This window comes from Crocodylus siamensis, chromosome 4 (assembly GCF_052110815.1).
Source record: "Crocodylus siamensis isolate JL-2025a chromosome 4, ASM5211081v1, whole genome shotgun sequence".
Taxonomy (NCBI): domain Eukaryota; kingdom Metazoa; phylum Chordata; order Crocodylia; family Crocodylidae; genus Crocodylus; species Crocodylus siamensis.
The window spans coordinates 238,069,087-238,083,881 of record NC_143398.1 but is presented as its reverse complement, the minus strand read 5'-3'; the positions used below and the strand labels follow the sequence as shown (position 1 = coordinate 238,083,881).

Below are 14,795 nucleotides of genomic sequence, written 5' to 3'. Positions count from 1 at the left end.
GACCTCTTGTTGATTGGAGCTCACTTTTCTTTTCAATATGTAACTAGTAAATGAAGGAAGCTTCTGATGGCTTTTCTCTCATTGGAATCAATGGGATTATTCCAGAAGAAAGGTATGACAAACTACCAGAAACCACCCTTTAATAATTAACCTGTGGCTCCTTAAATTAGTTAAAATGTGCCAATAGGAGCAGTGTTTGGCATAAATAGCTGATGAGCATAGTAATTAGAAACCCATGTGGGAGCCAATATTTTTGTCTTTACTGCTGTGTGCTTAGGAGGAATAGGTCAGTGGCCATCAAGCAAGATGAGGAGAATAACAACTAGAAATAAGTTAGCAGTAATTAAAACTTGCTTATACTTGATTGATTTGTTTTATTGGGTAAGTTTTTTTATTATCTTTTTAAGCTATTTGTTTTGTTGAATTGTATTTTGAGCCTTGATTAGCTTCTTTTTTGTTTTTTTTAATGTCACTTAGGCAAAACTATTAACTACCCTGGTATAATTCTCTGTTACATGGCTTTAACAATGTTAAAATTCTTAAATGACAGCTAGCACATAAGATCCTCTTAATGTTTCATTTTTAAACCTATAAAGGTGGATACTAAATGAGTCTTAATTTCTTTTCATCCTTTCCCCTAGTTCAATGTAATAAGGTATTCTTATCCTGAAGGTCCGTTGGACTTGGCTCCCTCTTCCTGCTTGTGTTGGTTAACTGTTACCCTGGGAAGAGTGTGGACCCTGGGGCTGGATGATTGTTTCTATGTTTTTGTTGTAAGGCTCTGTTAGTTTGAGTCCTAGCATCCTACAACAGGAATCTGAATAGAAATAATGGATCTAAAAGAGCTCTAACTAGTATCTACTCTAAGGTGCATCTGGTTTGGGTTTGTGGCTAGCTTTGCAAGCGAACCCTGCTAGTTCTCTCCCTCTTGTGACTTGTTGCTAAAAGAATTACATGGCCTGTATCAACCACCCCTTGACCTAACTGCAAGGAGACTAGGGAGGACTGCTCTGAACTTGCTGCTTTCTTTTAGTGCTGTGAAAGAAGGGCGGAAAGAAAGATTAAGTCCCTCAAACTGTGTGTGGTAGCCAGAGTATCTACACAAGCTTTTAGCTGGCAAACACTACCTAAATTGTGTTGCTACAACTTGGTGTTGGCGAATAGCTACTTGCTTATGTGAAAAGGGTGTGGGGTTTAGTTTTGTATAATGGCTGAAGAAGCATGTAATGTCTAAACTTTTAAAACAGTAACTAGCTAGGAGAACTCTGTGGTAATACGCAAGTTGAAAGAGGGGCTAGGACTGCCAGAATCTGCCCCCCAATCTTGAGATTGTAAGGAGTTCCTTCAGAGTGGGGTAATCCCCGGCTAGCTCTTGTTGCTGTGTACCTGCTCGTCTCTGCCTGCGCCCCAGCTTCTAAGTGAAAGCATGCTCACTACTCTCAAACTGGCTTCCTCTTGGTTTGGGTCTACCAGGCTTTAATTCTCAGCAAGACCAGGCATAGCCTTTTGTATGCTTGAGGCAGCAGCATGGCTGTACTTTCAGCTTGCTTTTGGGGTTTGTCTTGGCTACAAAGCTAACTTGGGTATTGTCCCAGCTCGGATCTACCCACATATATGGAAAGTCTTTAACTCAAATGTGGTGGTGCCTTTGGCTTGCGGTAGCAAGTCCCAGAAGGACAATTTTTCTCAGTGGCTAATGCGATCAGCTATTTTAAGAGCAATTGTCTCCAGAAGGCAGGGTAGAGATGCACCTTTTATAGACCAGCGGTGCCTGTGGGCACCATGGCGCTGAGACTGAGTCGGTCTGACTGCTGCAGGGGCGCTTGCTACTCCCTCCCCTAACCCACGCGCAGATCCAGGAGACTACACTCGAATGTTCATAGTGGTGCCTGCGGCGTGTTTTTTTCTTTTAAACTTGAATGTGCCCTTGGGCGCACAAACATTGGGGACCCCTGTTATAGACTAATTGAACTGAAGATGCGCAAGCTTTTTTTGTAAGAGCTCATTACTAGCATCTCCTGAAGTGAGGACTTGCACTCAAAGCTTGTGCATCTCCAGTTTAGTTAATGTTATGAGGTGCATCTCTACCTTTTTTCCCCTCCTATTTAACTTCAGCTTAACATGGCTAACTACCTCTATCTCCAGCTACATCTGTAGTGAAGATGCACCAATATTTGGGTATCGATTTAATTCTTTCCCATGTGCAACTTGGTAGGAACCCATTTGTTGTCTGAGGACTCGTTCTACGTGCGTTCTCTAGTGCTGCAACCTTCCTGTGGCTCACTACTGCTTTTTTCTTTCCTTTTTAAAGCAGGGTGTTCAATTTGTTGAACTTGATATTCAGATGAGATTGATTGATTTAAATTCCTTTTGTACCTCTTCCAGATCACTGGAGTTGTGCTGATGGGCATAGGGATTTCTGCCCAAACAAAACTCCGTGACACTTTTGTGGTGATCAACGAAGCTTCCTCTGGTGTTCCTGTGATCATCACCTTCGTTGGAGTCATCGTTGTGTCCATCTCTAGTTTTGGCGCAATTGCTATTATGAAGTCCAATCATACAATGATCAAAGTGGTAAACTGTCTGTATCTTGCAGCATTTAATCTCTTATAGAGTCTTAAGAGTGCAAATTGTGGTGGGAGAAGTAGTCTTCTTAAACTGAAAGTGTGGGGGTGGTGCCTGTGTATGAAGAGTCTTATTGACCCCATGCAGTTTGCCTTCTGTCCCTAAGGGATATGTATTACATGTGAGAAACAAAAAGTAAAGCGCTTTACCTCAAATAACATGTTTGGGAATGTAGTAGTTTCTGCTTATAACTCACTGGGCCAATTACTGGGGAGTACATGTGAACACCCCTATTGCCCATTGCAGGGGCAGCCCAGATAGTTAACTGTTTAAATATGAAATGCTTAAGTAGATGCTCTCTCTTCTAACACCTGCATTTGGGAGGAATGCATGCAAAATGGTAGTTGTTTTATTTTTCTACTTTTATTTGTGTTCATCTTTTTCCCCCTAACCTGGATCCTTGAACTGAGCTACTAAGGCATCTCTGTGGCAAACATGTCCTTGGTGGGAGGAGAGGGTAGGGAATTGTGTGCGCTTTGACTTGTGCTGAGGATTTGCACCCTCCATTGGGGTTGATGGCTACCTGCCAATTTTTTTTACCTACCTGGTAAACTGGATCACTGACTTCCCAAAGCCTTCCAGCTTGCTTGGATGAATCCTGTTTTGCGGGGAAGCTTTTTATGCACCAAGTGTTGGCTCAGACACCTGGGGATGGCTTGAAGCTTTCCATGGGATTTCATGTGCAGTCCTGCCTGGGATCAGCACTCGCAACAGCTTTCACAGACTGGTGTGGCCCTTGCTCTCAAACGCTGAGTACTTGTAGCAAAGACATTGCTTGTTCTCCACGAGTCCTCACTCTTGACCTTCTGGGTTTACTTTGCTTCCTGGATATGAAAAGATCTGTTCTCTCCGAAGTACTACAGGGTGCCTAAGCAACGTTTGCCATGCTTTTCTAGGATTTGGAAACTGATAGCGATTCTAAAAGCATCTGAACAAACTTCTTGAGTAAATAGCAGAAAAGTTAAAAGCCTACTTTTTCTGGCTTGGGGACGGAGATGGGACAAACTAAACTAATTTCAGCTACTAAATTTGAAACTCTGCTGTATGTAGCTAATGAGGAACAACTTGGCAGTACAGAGTGCAAACTGCTTGGTACTGCTGGGGTCAGCAGTTTAAAATCTTGGACCTATATCTTTTGTTAATTTGTTTTGGTGTCTGAGATTGGGAGCACTTTCACAGGCATTTGTGGCCCACGTCTGATCTCAAACAGAGCAGAGAGTCTGGCCAACTTCGGACAATATGACTGGGAAATGGAGGCTCTAGCAAGTAACAATGGGGTAACCAAACTATTGCTGGGTTTCCAAATGCCATTGGAGTGCAGATATTTGACTGTAGTGAGTAACAAGAGAATTTTGTTTTAATGACAATTGCATTGCCTTACTGCAAAGGATGCTAGAAGTAAGCAGGAAATGGTACCCCTCCCAAGAGGATATTTGAGGCAGAAGAGGGAAGGAAGGAAAGGGAGAAGCTAATAAGACTTGTGGGTGTAAAGCCACAAGAGTCCAACTAAGGGCTATGGAACACTTCCAAAATCTGCTTTGACACTTCAGATGGTCAAGCAGATTATACTGTAGGGACAATGTCGCCAGACTCGATCAACCAGGAGGAACAGTACAACAATAAAAAGAATGCTTATAACTGAGTTTAATTGGCAGTATCTGGAAGAAGTGAGTGGGAACAGTTAATCTTTAATGACCATTTCAAGCAACGGTCAGAATAATTTATCTAGAGTAAAAATCTGTGAAGCTACACACATCAAGTCTGTAATGTGTACATTACAATTCTGCAGTATTTTAATGGGAACATGATCAGCCCGTAGCCTTCTGACTTGGGATGTGAACCTTTGTTAATGCCACTTCTCCCAAAGATGGATTTGCTCTACTGGACTCCAGAGCAGTTGCTGATTTGGAACAGACCTAAGGACTATAAAATGTCTCTTGTCTAGAGATTTCTTGGAAACTTGGAAAAACCTTTCTGAGCTGGGTTTAGGCATTCCTCCCCCCCCTTTCCAATATATGGATTAACTGTTGCTTTCTTGATTTGGGATCAAAATAAGAACCCGATGTAGGAGATGGCTAATGAAGGATCATTGGATTTATAGAGCAGTCCACCAAAAATTCATACTTGTAGAGCAGAATGTTTCCTGGAGCTGGCTTAAGATGTCGTCTGCTGCTGCTGCTGCCTGGAATACTGGCATCCAAATGTCCAGTGACTTTTTTTTCCTTAAATATACCATCTCTTGCAAGATTTAACCAAATGCCAGCAACTGTTCTGCCTCCCTTTGCAACTGTTAGTGTTGGAGGAAAGCAATGGGCTTCTATTAAAGCTATGTAAAATGGTACTTTTGAAAGCGCCCAAAACTGACTTCGGTGGGAGCAGAATTGGGTTGGCACAGGAGGCTCCTGAAGACTCCACCTGGAGCATTTGGCCACTACACCCCTGGCCCATCCATGTTTAACTGCGGGGGGGTGGGGCACCTCCATCCAATAAAGGGACACAGCTAACATTAATGTTGAGGTCCTTACTCAAACTTTTCTGCTTCAGAGCAGGGATCTGATCTGTTGTTCTGGGTCCTTTGGGGGATGAAAGTAACAAAGGAGGGGAGGAAAAACATGGCGTAACTTTCTAAAACTGTTTGAGCCACTTGTAATAACATTTTGCCCATGTTGCAACACTTAATTGACTGCAGTTGCTAAAAAAGTCTAGCTAAACAATTGCATGTTCACAGGAACACTTGGTGAGTTGTGCTAACAGCAGCAGTTTTTACCATTTGTGCATTGACGCAATGTGTAGAAAAAGGTCTGCACCTTTTTGACCTGGCTCCTTGTGACCATGACTTAATCTCTTATCAGCCATTGTAGTTGTATACTAGCAGAACTGATGACCATAGAAGAGTACCGAGTCTGACTCTCTGATTATGCCCGTTTTGGAAAGACGAGAAGTGTTCTGAGATGGGGGAGGCAGATGAAGATAAAGGCTCCCATGACACTTGATATTGGCTGGATTAATCTAAAACATATGCATGTAGTAAGAGAGCATAATGGCTATATGCATGTAATCTAAAACTATTTTCTAGTTTACAGGCATGCTGCTAATTATCATCTTGATTGAAATTGTAGTTGGCATCTCTGCCTATGCTTACAGAGAAAAGGTAGGTGTGTGTGATGCCTTAAATCACATGCTATGCTTCTACTACTAAGACATTGCAAGTTGCAAAGTCCTTCCAGGGATCTTTGTCTGGTATCACCTGGCTTCTCTGCTTAAGGGGTTTAATGCCTTGTGAGCTGGACCAGATGACTTTGAGGTCCCTTTCAGCCCTGCATTCTTATGGCTAAGAAACCACATTCGCTACTGGGGTGAAACTACTCCTCTTCTCAGACAAACTTACTGTTTTTTGGGTTTTTTTTAGTGCTGGTATACATTAGGCAGTATTGAAGCTTGTTTTGAATGCAAAAACTTTTGCTAGTCAAACATGAACTTGAAGCTAGACTTTACCCCAGGTTGAATTTGATTGGATAAGTAGCCAGGTAGATGAACTAAGCTAAGTAGTGAATGAGAACATCGTAACAGATGCAAGTATTTTGGAAAATTACAATCCTGTTTTAAACAAGATGCTTAGAAAATCTTCCACTTAAGGTTGAGCTGGTCCTTAAGCAGTAGTCACCATTGCTATTCCTGCACTGTGTCTTGTTGTCTCTTTTTTCTAGTCCCTAGTATTATAACCTACAAGACGGCTTCACTAGTCTCTCTGAGAAAAGTTCAATGTTCTTAAACTGGCTGGCAAGCTAGCTGGGCTGTGTAGTAGCATGCCACTGTGCCAGAGCTCCTTCTTACAAAAGGGAGGTAGAAATGAGTAGGCCTAAATGTTGAGCCTTGATCCAATAGAAGCCATATGTTATGGTGGAAAAATTTATTGAGCAGAAATGCAGAACTCTTACTAAGTTGGGGAGCACTTGGCATGGCTTGCTGCTTGCTCTCCTCAGCTGTGGGTTACAGGATGCAGAAATAAGGCTGCACAAAGCAATAATTCTGTGTTGGCTGACCTCTGCTTATCCCCTAAGAATGCTTAAGCAGGTTTCTCTTGTGTCATTTGGGAAAGAGGAGCTTGGGGAAAGTGTGGTGTTGGGGGTGATGTTTAGTCTTGGAGCTAGTAAACAGAACTGGCATTCACAGGGGGTGCAAGGAAAGCCTGAATCCGAACTTGTCTAACATGAAATTATGTCGTCTGCCAAAGAAAATATTTTTGCACTTAGTTCAACATCAGAACTATAAGTCCAAAACCGCCACTGCTAACTTCTAAATACAGAATAAAGTCTGGAGGAAGCAGTAAGAAAATATATGCTTTGGCTGTATTATTGCAGCAGTTAAGTAGCCAAAATTCATTAGGTGCTTGAGCAAAACCAGAAGTCTTAAAAGGAGCTGTGGTCTCCAGGTTATATTTGTTTAGAAATGCTTTCCAAGAGTATAAGCCTACCATTAACTGCAATACTAATGGCTACTACATCACTGCTAGTTCAAGGAGAAGTCACTGTCTTCCTAGACAGAAATGGAGCCGTTTTTAACATTGTTCTCTAGAGCAGAACTTGGAGTTTCAACTGGATTGAAGAAATGAGGCAAAGGTAGCTGTTCCCAGCAGCCCCTAGCAGAAACCAAACCAGTTATGCTGTTAGTGTTACTAATGACTCGACGTGCCTATCTACTTAAGCAAAGCTTTTTTTCTATAGCAGAAAGGTCTAATGCAGCTATGGGCAAAATGCAGCCCGCCATGCCATTGTATCCAGCCTGTGGGGCCCCTAAAAAATTTTAGAAAAAGAATATTTATCTGCCCCCGGCTGCCTGTCCACGCGGCCCTCGATAGCTTGCCAAAACTCAGTAAGCAGCCCTCCGCCCACCATGATTGCCCGCCCCCGGTCTAATGGAAGCCTTGGGCAAGAAACCTTGTGTTTGAACAAAGGCTAACTCTAGAACGTGGGTGTCTGTCTTCTTAATGGCTCAGCTTGATTACTGGACTCTAGAATTGCATGGGGGAAGCTTCACATGCATGTGCTAAAGACTACATGGTTTTGATTTTTTTTTTTTTTTTTTTTTGAATCAATGAAAAATGAGGCTGGCAGGGACCTCAGGAGGTCATTGGGTCCAACCCTTCCTTGGTGCAGGGCCACTCTGCCTAAAGCAGGGAGGCCAGACATGCAGCCTGTGGGCAGCATCTGCTCTGTAGAAGAACAGATATCTTTGTGCCAAAAAAACCCACAAACCTAACAAACTTTACTTGTAGTTGCACCATAACCTACTGAGAAGTGTCCTGAAGACTCTTGACGAATATAACAGAGAATCGCAAATAACCCGAGGTGTGGACGACCTACAGAGGAATGTAAGTAGTCTCTGCTCTTGCGTCTGGTAATGAGAGAGCAGTTACAGCAGACTCTTTCAATGGATAATGAAAGCGGACTATGACTTCTGGGAGCCTCCACATGTCTTGAGACAAATCCTTGTGTGGTTTCTCTGACTTGTATTAAAGGCATGTTTAGCTGGAGACTGCAAAGCAGCTGGTTCTTCTGTGCTGGGTAGGGTGGAGGGTTGCTGGTAAACTAGAAATAAATTCTGATGAGCTGGAGAACCTTTCTCTCTGGAGACTGACGGAGCAGGATGACTCGACTGACTAAAAACACACTCAAAAGAGATCCTACCCTAATTTAGTACATCTCTAACTTGGGCTTTAAATAAATAGGAGTAGCTTTGCAGGGTGCTGACCCCTCTAACTTTGCTGATTGGGGGTGAGGTGGAATCTAAGACTTGGGAGTTCAAATATGTTTGAAATCAATGGCAAATGAGATGCCATCTGTTGGCAAGAATCCTGCTTCCAAGGTAGTTTTAACTGGTAAATATTGAACAGCTTATGGAGCTGGTTGAATGGACATCTTTAAAGAAACTAAAACTGATTTGGATTGCATTTCTGTTGAATTATTTGCAAAGCCAGGGGCGTTCTGGGAAACTAATTTACAAGGGGATGCAAGTACTAATGTCTACCAAAATCTCTGGATTAGTCTTGCTTGGTCAACCTGACCATGGTATGACAGACCATGAATTTTTAGACCATCTATCTAAAGTGATCTAGACTTCCAGGACAAATCTGAATTAATCAAGAAAGGCTTTCCAAGAGCCAAGTCTCTGCTTGGCCTGACTTCTTTCTGAAAAGATTGCTCTATAGTAGGATGGACTGCTGCCTATTGAACACTAAGCACCAGGGAGCTGAGGTTAGACTATGACTTCATGGTTCATTATTATCTTTTTGATACTCCCTAACCCCTGCACTTCACAGCTGATAATGACTCTATTTAACAATCCTTTGCTCCTCCTGCTATTTGGCTCTGCTGTGTCTCCTTCTGTCTAGCGGGGAGGGTTGAGGAAAGGTACTATGATAAGGTTGCCTATGTCTATACCAACCATACACTTAATCCAATAAAAGATTACCCACAAGAATTCTTGCCTTCTACTTAAAATGCCACTAATTCACCTGAATCTCTGCCATTTTTAGTTCCAGTGCTGTGGTGCCCAGAACTACACTGACTGGCTCAACACTACGTATGGATATCTCAATAATGCTGTTCCAAGTAGCTGCTGCAAGACTGTAACGAGAAGCTGCGGAAGGAATCTAAGCAAAGACGCTTCTAACATTAATCAACAGGTTTGGTTTGGTTTTTTCCACACTACTCAAGTCTTACCCCTCTGTTGTTAATCTCCCCTACCGAGTAGCTGACGCTGCAGTTAGTGCTTGCTGCCTAAGTGACTTGAATCTGTGTGGTATTCGCTTTCTGGCTAATTGATTTTATAGATGAGCCGTCTTCCAGAACAGTCCTCTCTAAAGTTGTCTGCTTGGCAGACCAGCTAGTTTTAGCTAGACTTGCTGTTGATAGCCAAGCGGCATGTGCTACAAAACCTATCTAAGAAATGTAAATAAGCCAACAGCAAATCCTGTGCTGCTGCTGCAGCTAGACTGCTCTCAGGACCTCAGCAGGCTCCTTTCCTTTTAAAATGCCCTTGCTTGGGTATGTATGTGCTATGTCGCAGAACAACTAATGACTGCTGGTATCTAACTCGTGTGGTCCTGCAAGCTGGATATGTAGTATACGACCAGTCCCATGGGCTGGATGAAATGGCCTGGGGCCAGCCCCAAGGGCTGGACTGGGTCCATATATATTCCTCCCCCCATATCGAATCCAGCACATTTAGTGGCTAGTTTTGAGACCTGGCAGTAAGAGGCCAGGCATCCCCGATTCTTGGTTGCCATTGTGGGAACAAGCTTCAGTGTCGAGCTGCTCGCTGTGGTGCTGCTGGAGTGCCAGGACTGCTGTTTCCTCCCAGGTACTTGGCAGCCAAGTAGCGAGAGGTATTTGGCTGCAGGAAAAAGTACCACAGGTGGGTGAGAGCAGAGGTGCCAGAGCCCTAGCAACACTGTAGGAAGAAGCCTGGCATGATGGGCACTTAGTTGCTGTTGTGGGAACCAGCCTGCTCTAGTGCCCTGGCACTTGGCTGTGGCCACAGGAAGGTCCCGTCGTGGCCAGCGTCTGCAAAACTGTGGGCCTGATGCTCTGGGCCACAAGCTGTCTGGCACCCCTGACCTTGAGAGTTTCTATTTGCCACTCCAATAGCAAAAATGCCACACTCAAACATGGCTATCCCTTGCTGGGGTGGGGGGGTATTAATTCACATTGGTTTCCTCCATGCATATTACAGCTTTCAGGCATGACATCCTTGGATTGTATGGAGAATGAGCTGAAAACCTCTCCTGTTCTAGCTCCTGGAACACTTGCCTGGATACAATAACACGTCTACTCCTTGTAAAGCTATGCTTACAAGTTGGTTGCCTGCCCTAATTGGGCATCATCCTGTCTCTGCCACTTGTTAACTACCTGGCTATGAAAGCTGAATGAGAACAGGAAATATGTTGATCCTCTTACTCACTCTCTCTCTTTTTAGAATAATCTTCCAAACTTTTTTTTTCTTGCAACTTCTTCATATCCTTTTCAGCTCCTTTTGGTACTTCATTATTTCAGTCTTGGATCTCACCTTAGACCAAGTCCAACAATCTTGCATGTCTGTTTAAGCTACTACTAGTCATGCTACTCCACCCATTGCTCTTGGCTAAAAGATGTATATTAAGCATCACGGCAGGTCACGTTCTGTCAGATTCCTCAGCTCTGGGTCAGGTCTATGTTTCTTCTTGCTATATAGAAAATCTTTCTCTCTTCTGTAAGAACAGTAGTGAAATTCTAGATAAACCACAAATATATATATTTCAAATATATACATTCTTGGTCATTTTGTCTCTTGAAAGCCATATCTAAAGGTCTGTGTGTGGGGTTTTTTGTTTTGTTAACAGAATTTGGAACTGAAACAAAACTTGAATGATTTCTTCTCCTTTCCCTGCCCCCCAGCCTATTGCAAGTCATCATTTTCCCAGAATGTGTACAGATGCTAACACTTGTACCAGATTCAGTGGTTAGCAGTAATCTCTCCTTTCTAGGGATGTGTTGAAAAGCTGAAGAAATGGACTGAAGACCATATTGTATTTATTGGAGCTGTTGGCATAAGTATTGGATTTGCACAGGTAAAGTCTAGCTTGCAAAGTAAAGATTACAGCCTTTTCAATAGCAGGTGGTGGGAGGACAGTAACAGATCTCATTCAGTATAAAAGAGAGAGAATAAGATGGAAGGAAAAAAGGCAAATTAGTACTCAAAAACTTATTGACTGGTAATTATCCAAGGGGGGTGGGTGGAAGGCATCCTATTTTACCCTTGTTGTAAACCACTACAGTTGAACCTCCAACTACAGGCACTTAAGCATACTATCAGCTCAAGTGCTCCAAGCACTACTGGTGTAGTCAAAGTAACTTTTTTTTTTTACTTAAAGCTAGGTTCTCCTTTTGTCACTAGAGATGTCCATTAAAACTCAGGAACTTTATTAAAACCTTTTGATACACAATCAAGCTATTTACTCCCTCTTTTTCACCTCCTCAGATATTTGGGGTCTTCCTTTGCTATGTGCTGCTGAGAGTGCTTAAAGAAGACTACGCAAACTTGTGAGCCATCAAAGGGCACATGAAACAACATGTGGGTTTTCCTGGTCTGTTTTGATACTACTCTTAAGAAGGCTGATGTTGCTTGAAGGTGTTTAAACAATAAAATGACTGACTTCTCATACGATGCTGTAGATACTTCTCAGCTACAGTGCCAGCTTCTTTACGAGTGAGCAAAAGTGTGGGCTTCTTATAAAGCCTTTTATTGCTGCCTTTTAGGATGGAAGGTGGATGGAGCTGGCGGGGACCCATGCTGTAATGCCAGCCCTTGTAACAGACATGATTCCAAGTTGAGGAATATTCTAATTTTTGCTACTCGTTTAAGTTCTTCTGACGCTTGTGTCCAAGATATCTAATTTATAAAACAAAGCAGTAGATCAAACTAGACTATTCTCTTTGTCTAAGCGGGGGGAGAAAACTTGCTGTGCTTGCTTGCAAGAAGAAATTCCTTCTGACAAGATTGCTACAGTAATGGCTTCACTTCCATAGTAACATATTTACAGGAAAGGATAACTTTATCTACACGGGCCTTATCTAATGTTTGTACAATCTTTTTAACATAACTAAAACTCCCCTGCTTGCTGTGCAACAGTGAATACCAGTGCCCTCAAATTTATGACTACTCGGCTGTGAAGAGAAGCTATTACAACCGGCAAGCATATTTACCCCCTCTTAAACTGCTGTCTATTTGTCCAAGGGAAAATGGTGTGAGTTTTAAAATGACCACAATTTGATTGATAAGATGTTCCAGTATTTGTACAACCAACTTGGCTTCTCTTGTATTATGTATCTATGAAAAGGTGGGCAACTATTTCAGCTGGAGGATCACTTGATGAGTTTGGGTGAGCTGTCGAGGGCTGCAAGAGTAGCTCCTCCTTGGCTTGTGCCCCACCCCTGGTTGCAGTCTTGGGACCAGAAGTCCCTCCCTTTACCTCCAGAAGTACTCTTTTGGGGGGGGGGAAAGAAAGGGGGGATGCTATCTTGGAACCAGGGGGGGAGTTAACCCAAATTTGTGTACTAAAAGTCAAATGCTGACAATAACATATTTTTGCCCTGATTTGTGTGTGTTGGTTGGTGGGGTTTTTTTTTGTGTGTGTGTGGTACACCTAGAGGTGATTGTATAATGGTTCAAAATTAGGTCTTAGTCTTGTAACAGGATATGGGTGGGTGGGTGCAGGAGGCTTTTGGGCGGTGAGGGAGTGCTTGTAGGTGTGGGGTGTGTGGAGGGGAAGGGTAGCTGGTGGGTGGGTAAATGTAGAGAGGGTGTGCTGATGAGTGAGTGGGGATAACCCCCCCCCACGGCGTGTGGGGGTGGTTCGGGGTGGTAGTGGTGGGGGGTAGAGTAGGGTGTGTATGGGAGATGCCCGGTCAGGTCTGTCTTGGCAACAGGCCAGAGCCCATGTGCCCTGCACCACCTCCCTGCCGTTGACAACAATGCATAGCCCCAGTGTGCCCCGTGCCTGCTCCACAGTTGCCCTCACCAGAGCCGATCAGCTGGAACCTGGGCGCAGCCCTGACCCAGTACCACTCGCCCACATCATGTCCTGCCACCCCCTGGGCCCACAGCGCAGTGGCTCTGCAGCAGGACTGCCTTTCTAGGCAGGATGGGGGGGGTGCTCCTTCTGGCAGCTGCTGCCACTGGCCCCAGCTCTATTGTACTGGCAGGCACCTACGCAGCACAGCCCCATGCACCTGTTCTGGACTTGCCCACCCAGGTTCAGCAGTGGTGTGGGGGGAGGAAAGCTGTTGCTTGGTGTAGAGTAAAAGCAGCCCCTCCCCCTCCTACAGGCAGCAGCTTCCTACTGCTACTTTTACTTGGTGCTGACCAAGAGCTCTTGTCCTGCACCACCGCTGCTCATCCTGGCTGGGTGACCTTGGAGCAGTTGTGGAGCATGCAGGGTCAGGGATGTGCAGCATGGGGTGGGGGGGAGAGCCCCCTCTGCCTCCCCTTGCCAGTAGTTCCCTGCTGTACCCACCCAGAGCCTGAGCAGGACTACCCTGCCTGGCCACTGCTGTCACAGCCACCTCCGGCCTGCTGCATGGGGCAGCAGTGGCACTGCAGAGCAGTTGCAGGACAGCTCTGGGTGGCTGTAGGGGTGAATTGCTGATGTGGAGGAGCTGCTCTTACCCTGCACAGAGCACCAGATAGATGCTGCTGCTGAGCCTGGGCAGGTGAGTCCAGAGCAGGTGTGGGGCACATGAGGGTTGGGGCTGTGCAGTACTGGGCCCTGTTCGTACTGTGGGGCTGGTGGCGGCAGCAGCAGCAGCTAGAAGGAGCTGCCTAGAAAGGCAATCCAGTTGCAGAGCCACCCCAGCCCTGCCGGATGCACCACAGCTGGACTGTGCATGGGCCAGGGGCCTGAGGGAACAACCGCAGGCTGCGTTTGGCTCCAGGGCCATATTTTGCCCATCTCTGATCTATCCTCTGCTAGCAAATTTATTTGGAACTAAGTTCAGGGGGTGGTCAGCTAGCGCTCGTCTGGTTGCCCCAAACTAACTTCTTGTGCAGAGAACAGTCAAATTGCTTGTAAACAAATTTCTCATTTTGTACTTCTACTATCCACCTTACACTTGAAATTGGAGTACAAACAGTGTCATGGCATGCCAGGAAACTCGGCCAAGCCTTAAAAGCATTCTGAATAACTGACATCACTATTTAGAGTGTGTGTGCACGCGTGCGCGACGATCAGGAGCGCCAGTTGGCATCTCCTACAGCCACCACTGTCACCTTTTGAGATTCAAGTGCAGCAGAGGAGCCAGGAACTCTTCTACAAATGTGAGTGGCCAGGGGAGACTGCTCTCCATTGCTGATGGGTAGCCCAAGCCCACCCTCCCCTCCCCCACTCGTGGACTCCCCATCACCATCACTCCTATCCTATCTGGATTCAACATGAATTCCAATCCTCCACTCAAGCCAGGTGGTGAGAAAAGAGAGAATATGGAGCCCTGATTATCTAAGGAAAGAAAGAACTGGGTGTCATATTGAAGGCACCTCACTCCAAGTGTCTGCATGATCTTGCCTAGCAGCTTTGTGAACATTTTGAACAGGAGAGGTAAAAAGATGGAGACCTGGGGGCTCCTACCAGGAAGCTC

General features: G+C 44.7%; 1 protein-coding gene across 2 annotated transcripts; it reads left to right on the top strand.

The window, feature by feature from the left end:
- The first annotated feature begins 248 nt into the window (after positions 1–248).
- On the top strand, positions 249–12,629 carry LOC149867706 (tetraspanin-7-like). 2 transcript variants are annotated; one of them, XM_090045987.1, is made up of 7 exons: positions 249–381; positions 2,386–2,574; positions 5,702–5,776; positions 7,901–7,996; positions 9,161–9,310; positions 11,150–11,233; positions 11,644–12,629. In XM_090045987.1, the coding sequence occupies exons 1-7, from the start codon at positions 307–309 to the stop codon at positions 11,707–11,709; spliced, it is 735 nt and encodes a 244-aa protein (XP_089902113.1). In that variant the 5' UTR covers positions 249–306; the 3' UTR covers positions 11,710–12,629. The 2 variants fall into 2 exon arrangements, with proteins under 2 accessions (XP_089902113.1, XP_089902115.1); XM_090045989.1 differs by lacking the exon at positions 5,702–5,776.
- The last annotated feature ends 2,166 nt before the right edge of the window (positions 12,630–14,795 follow it).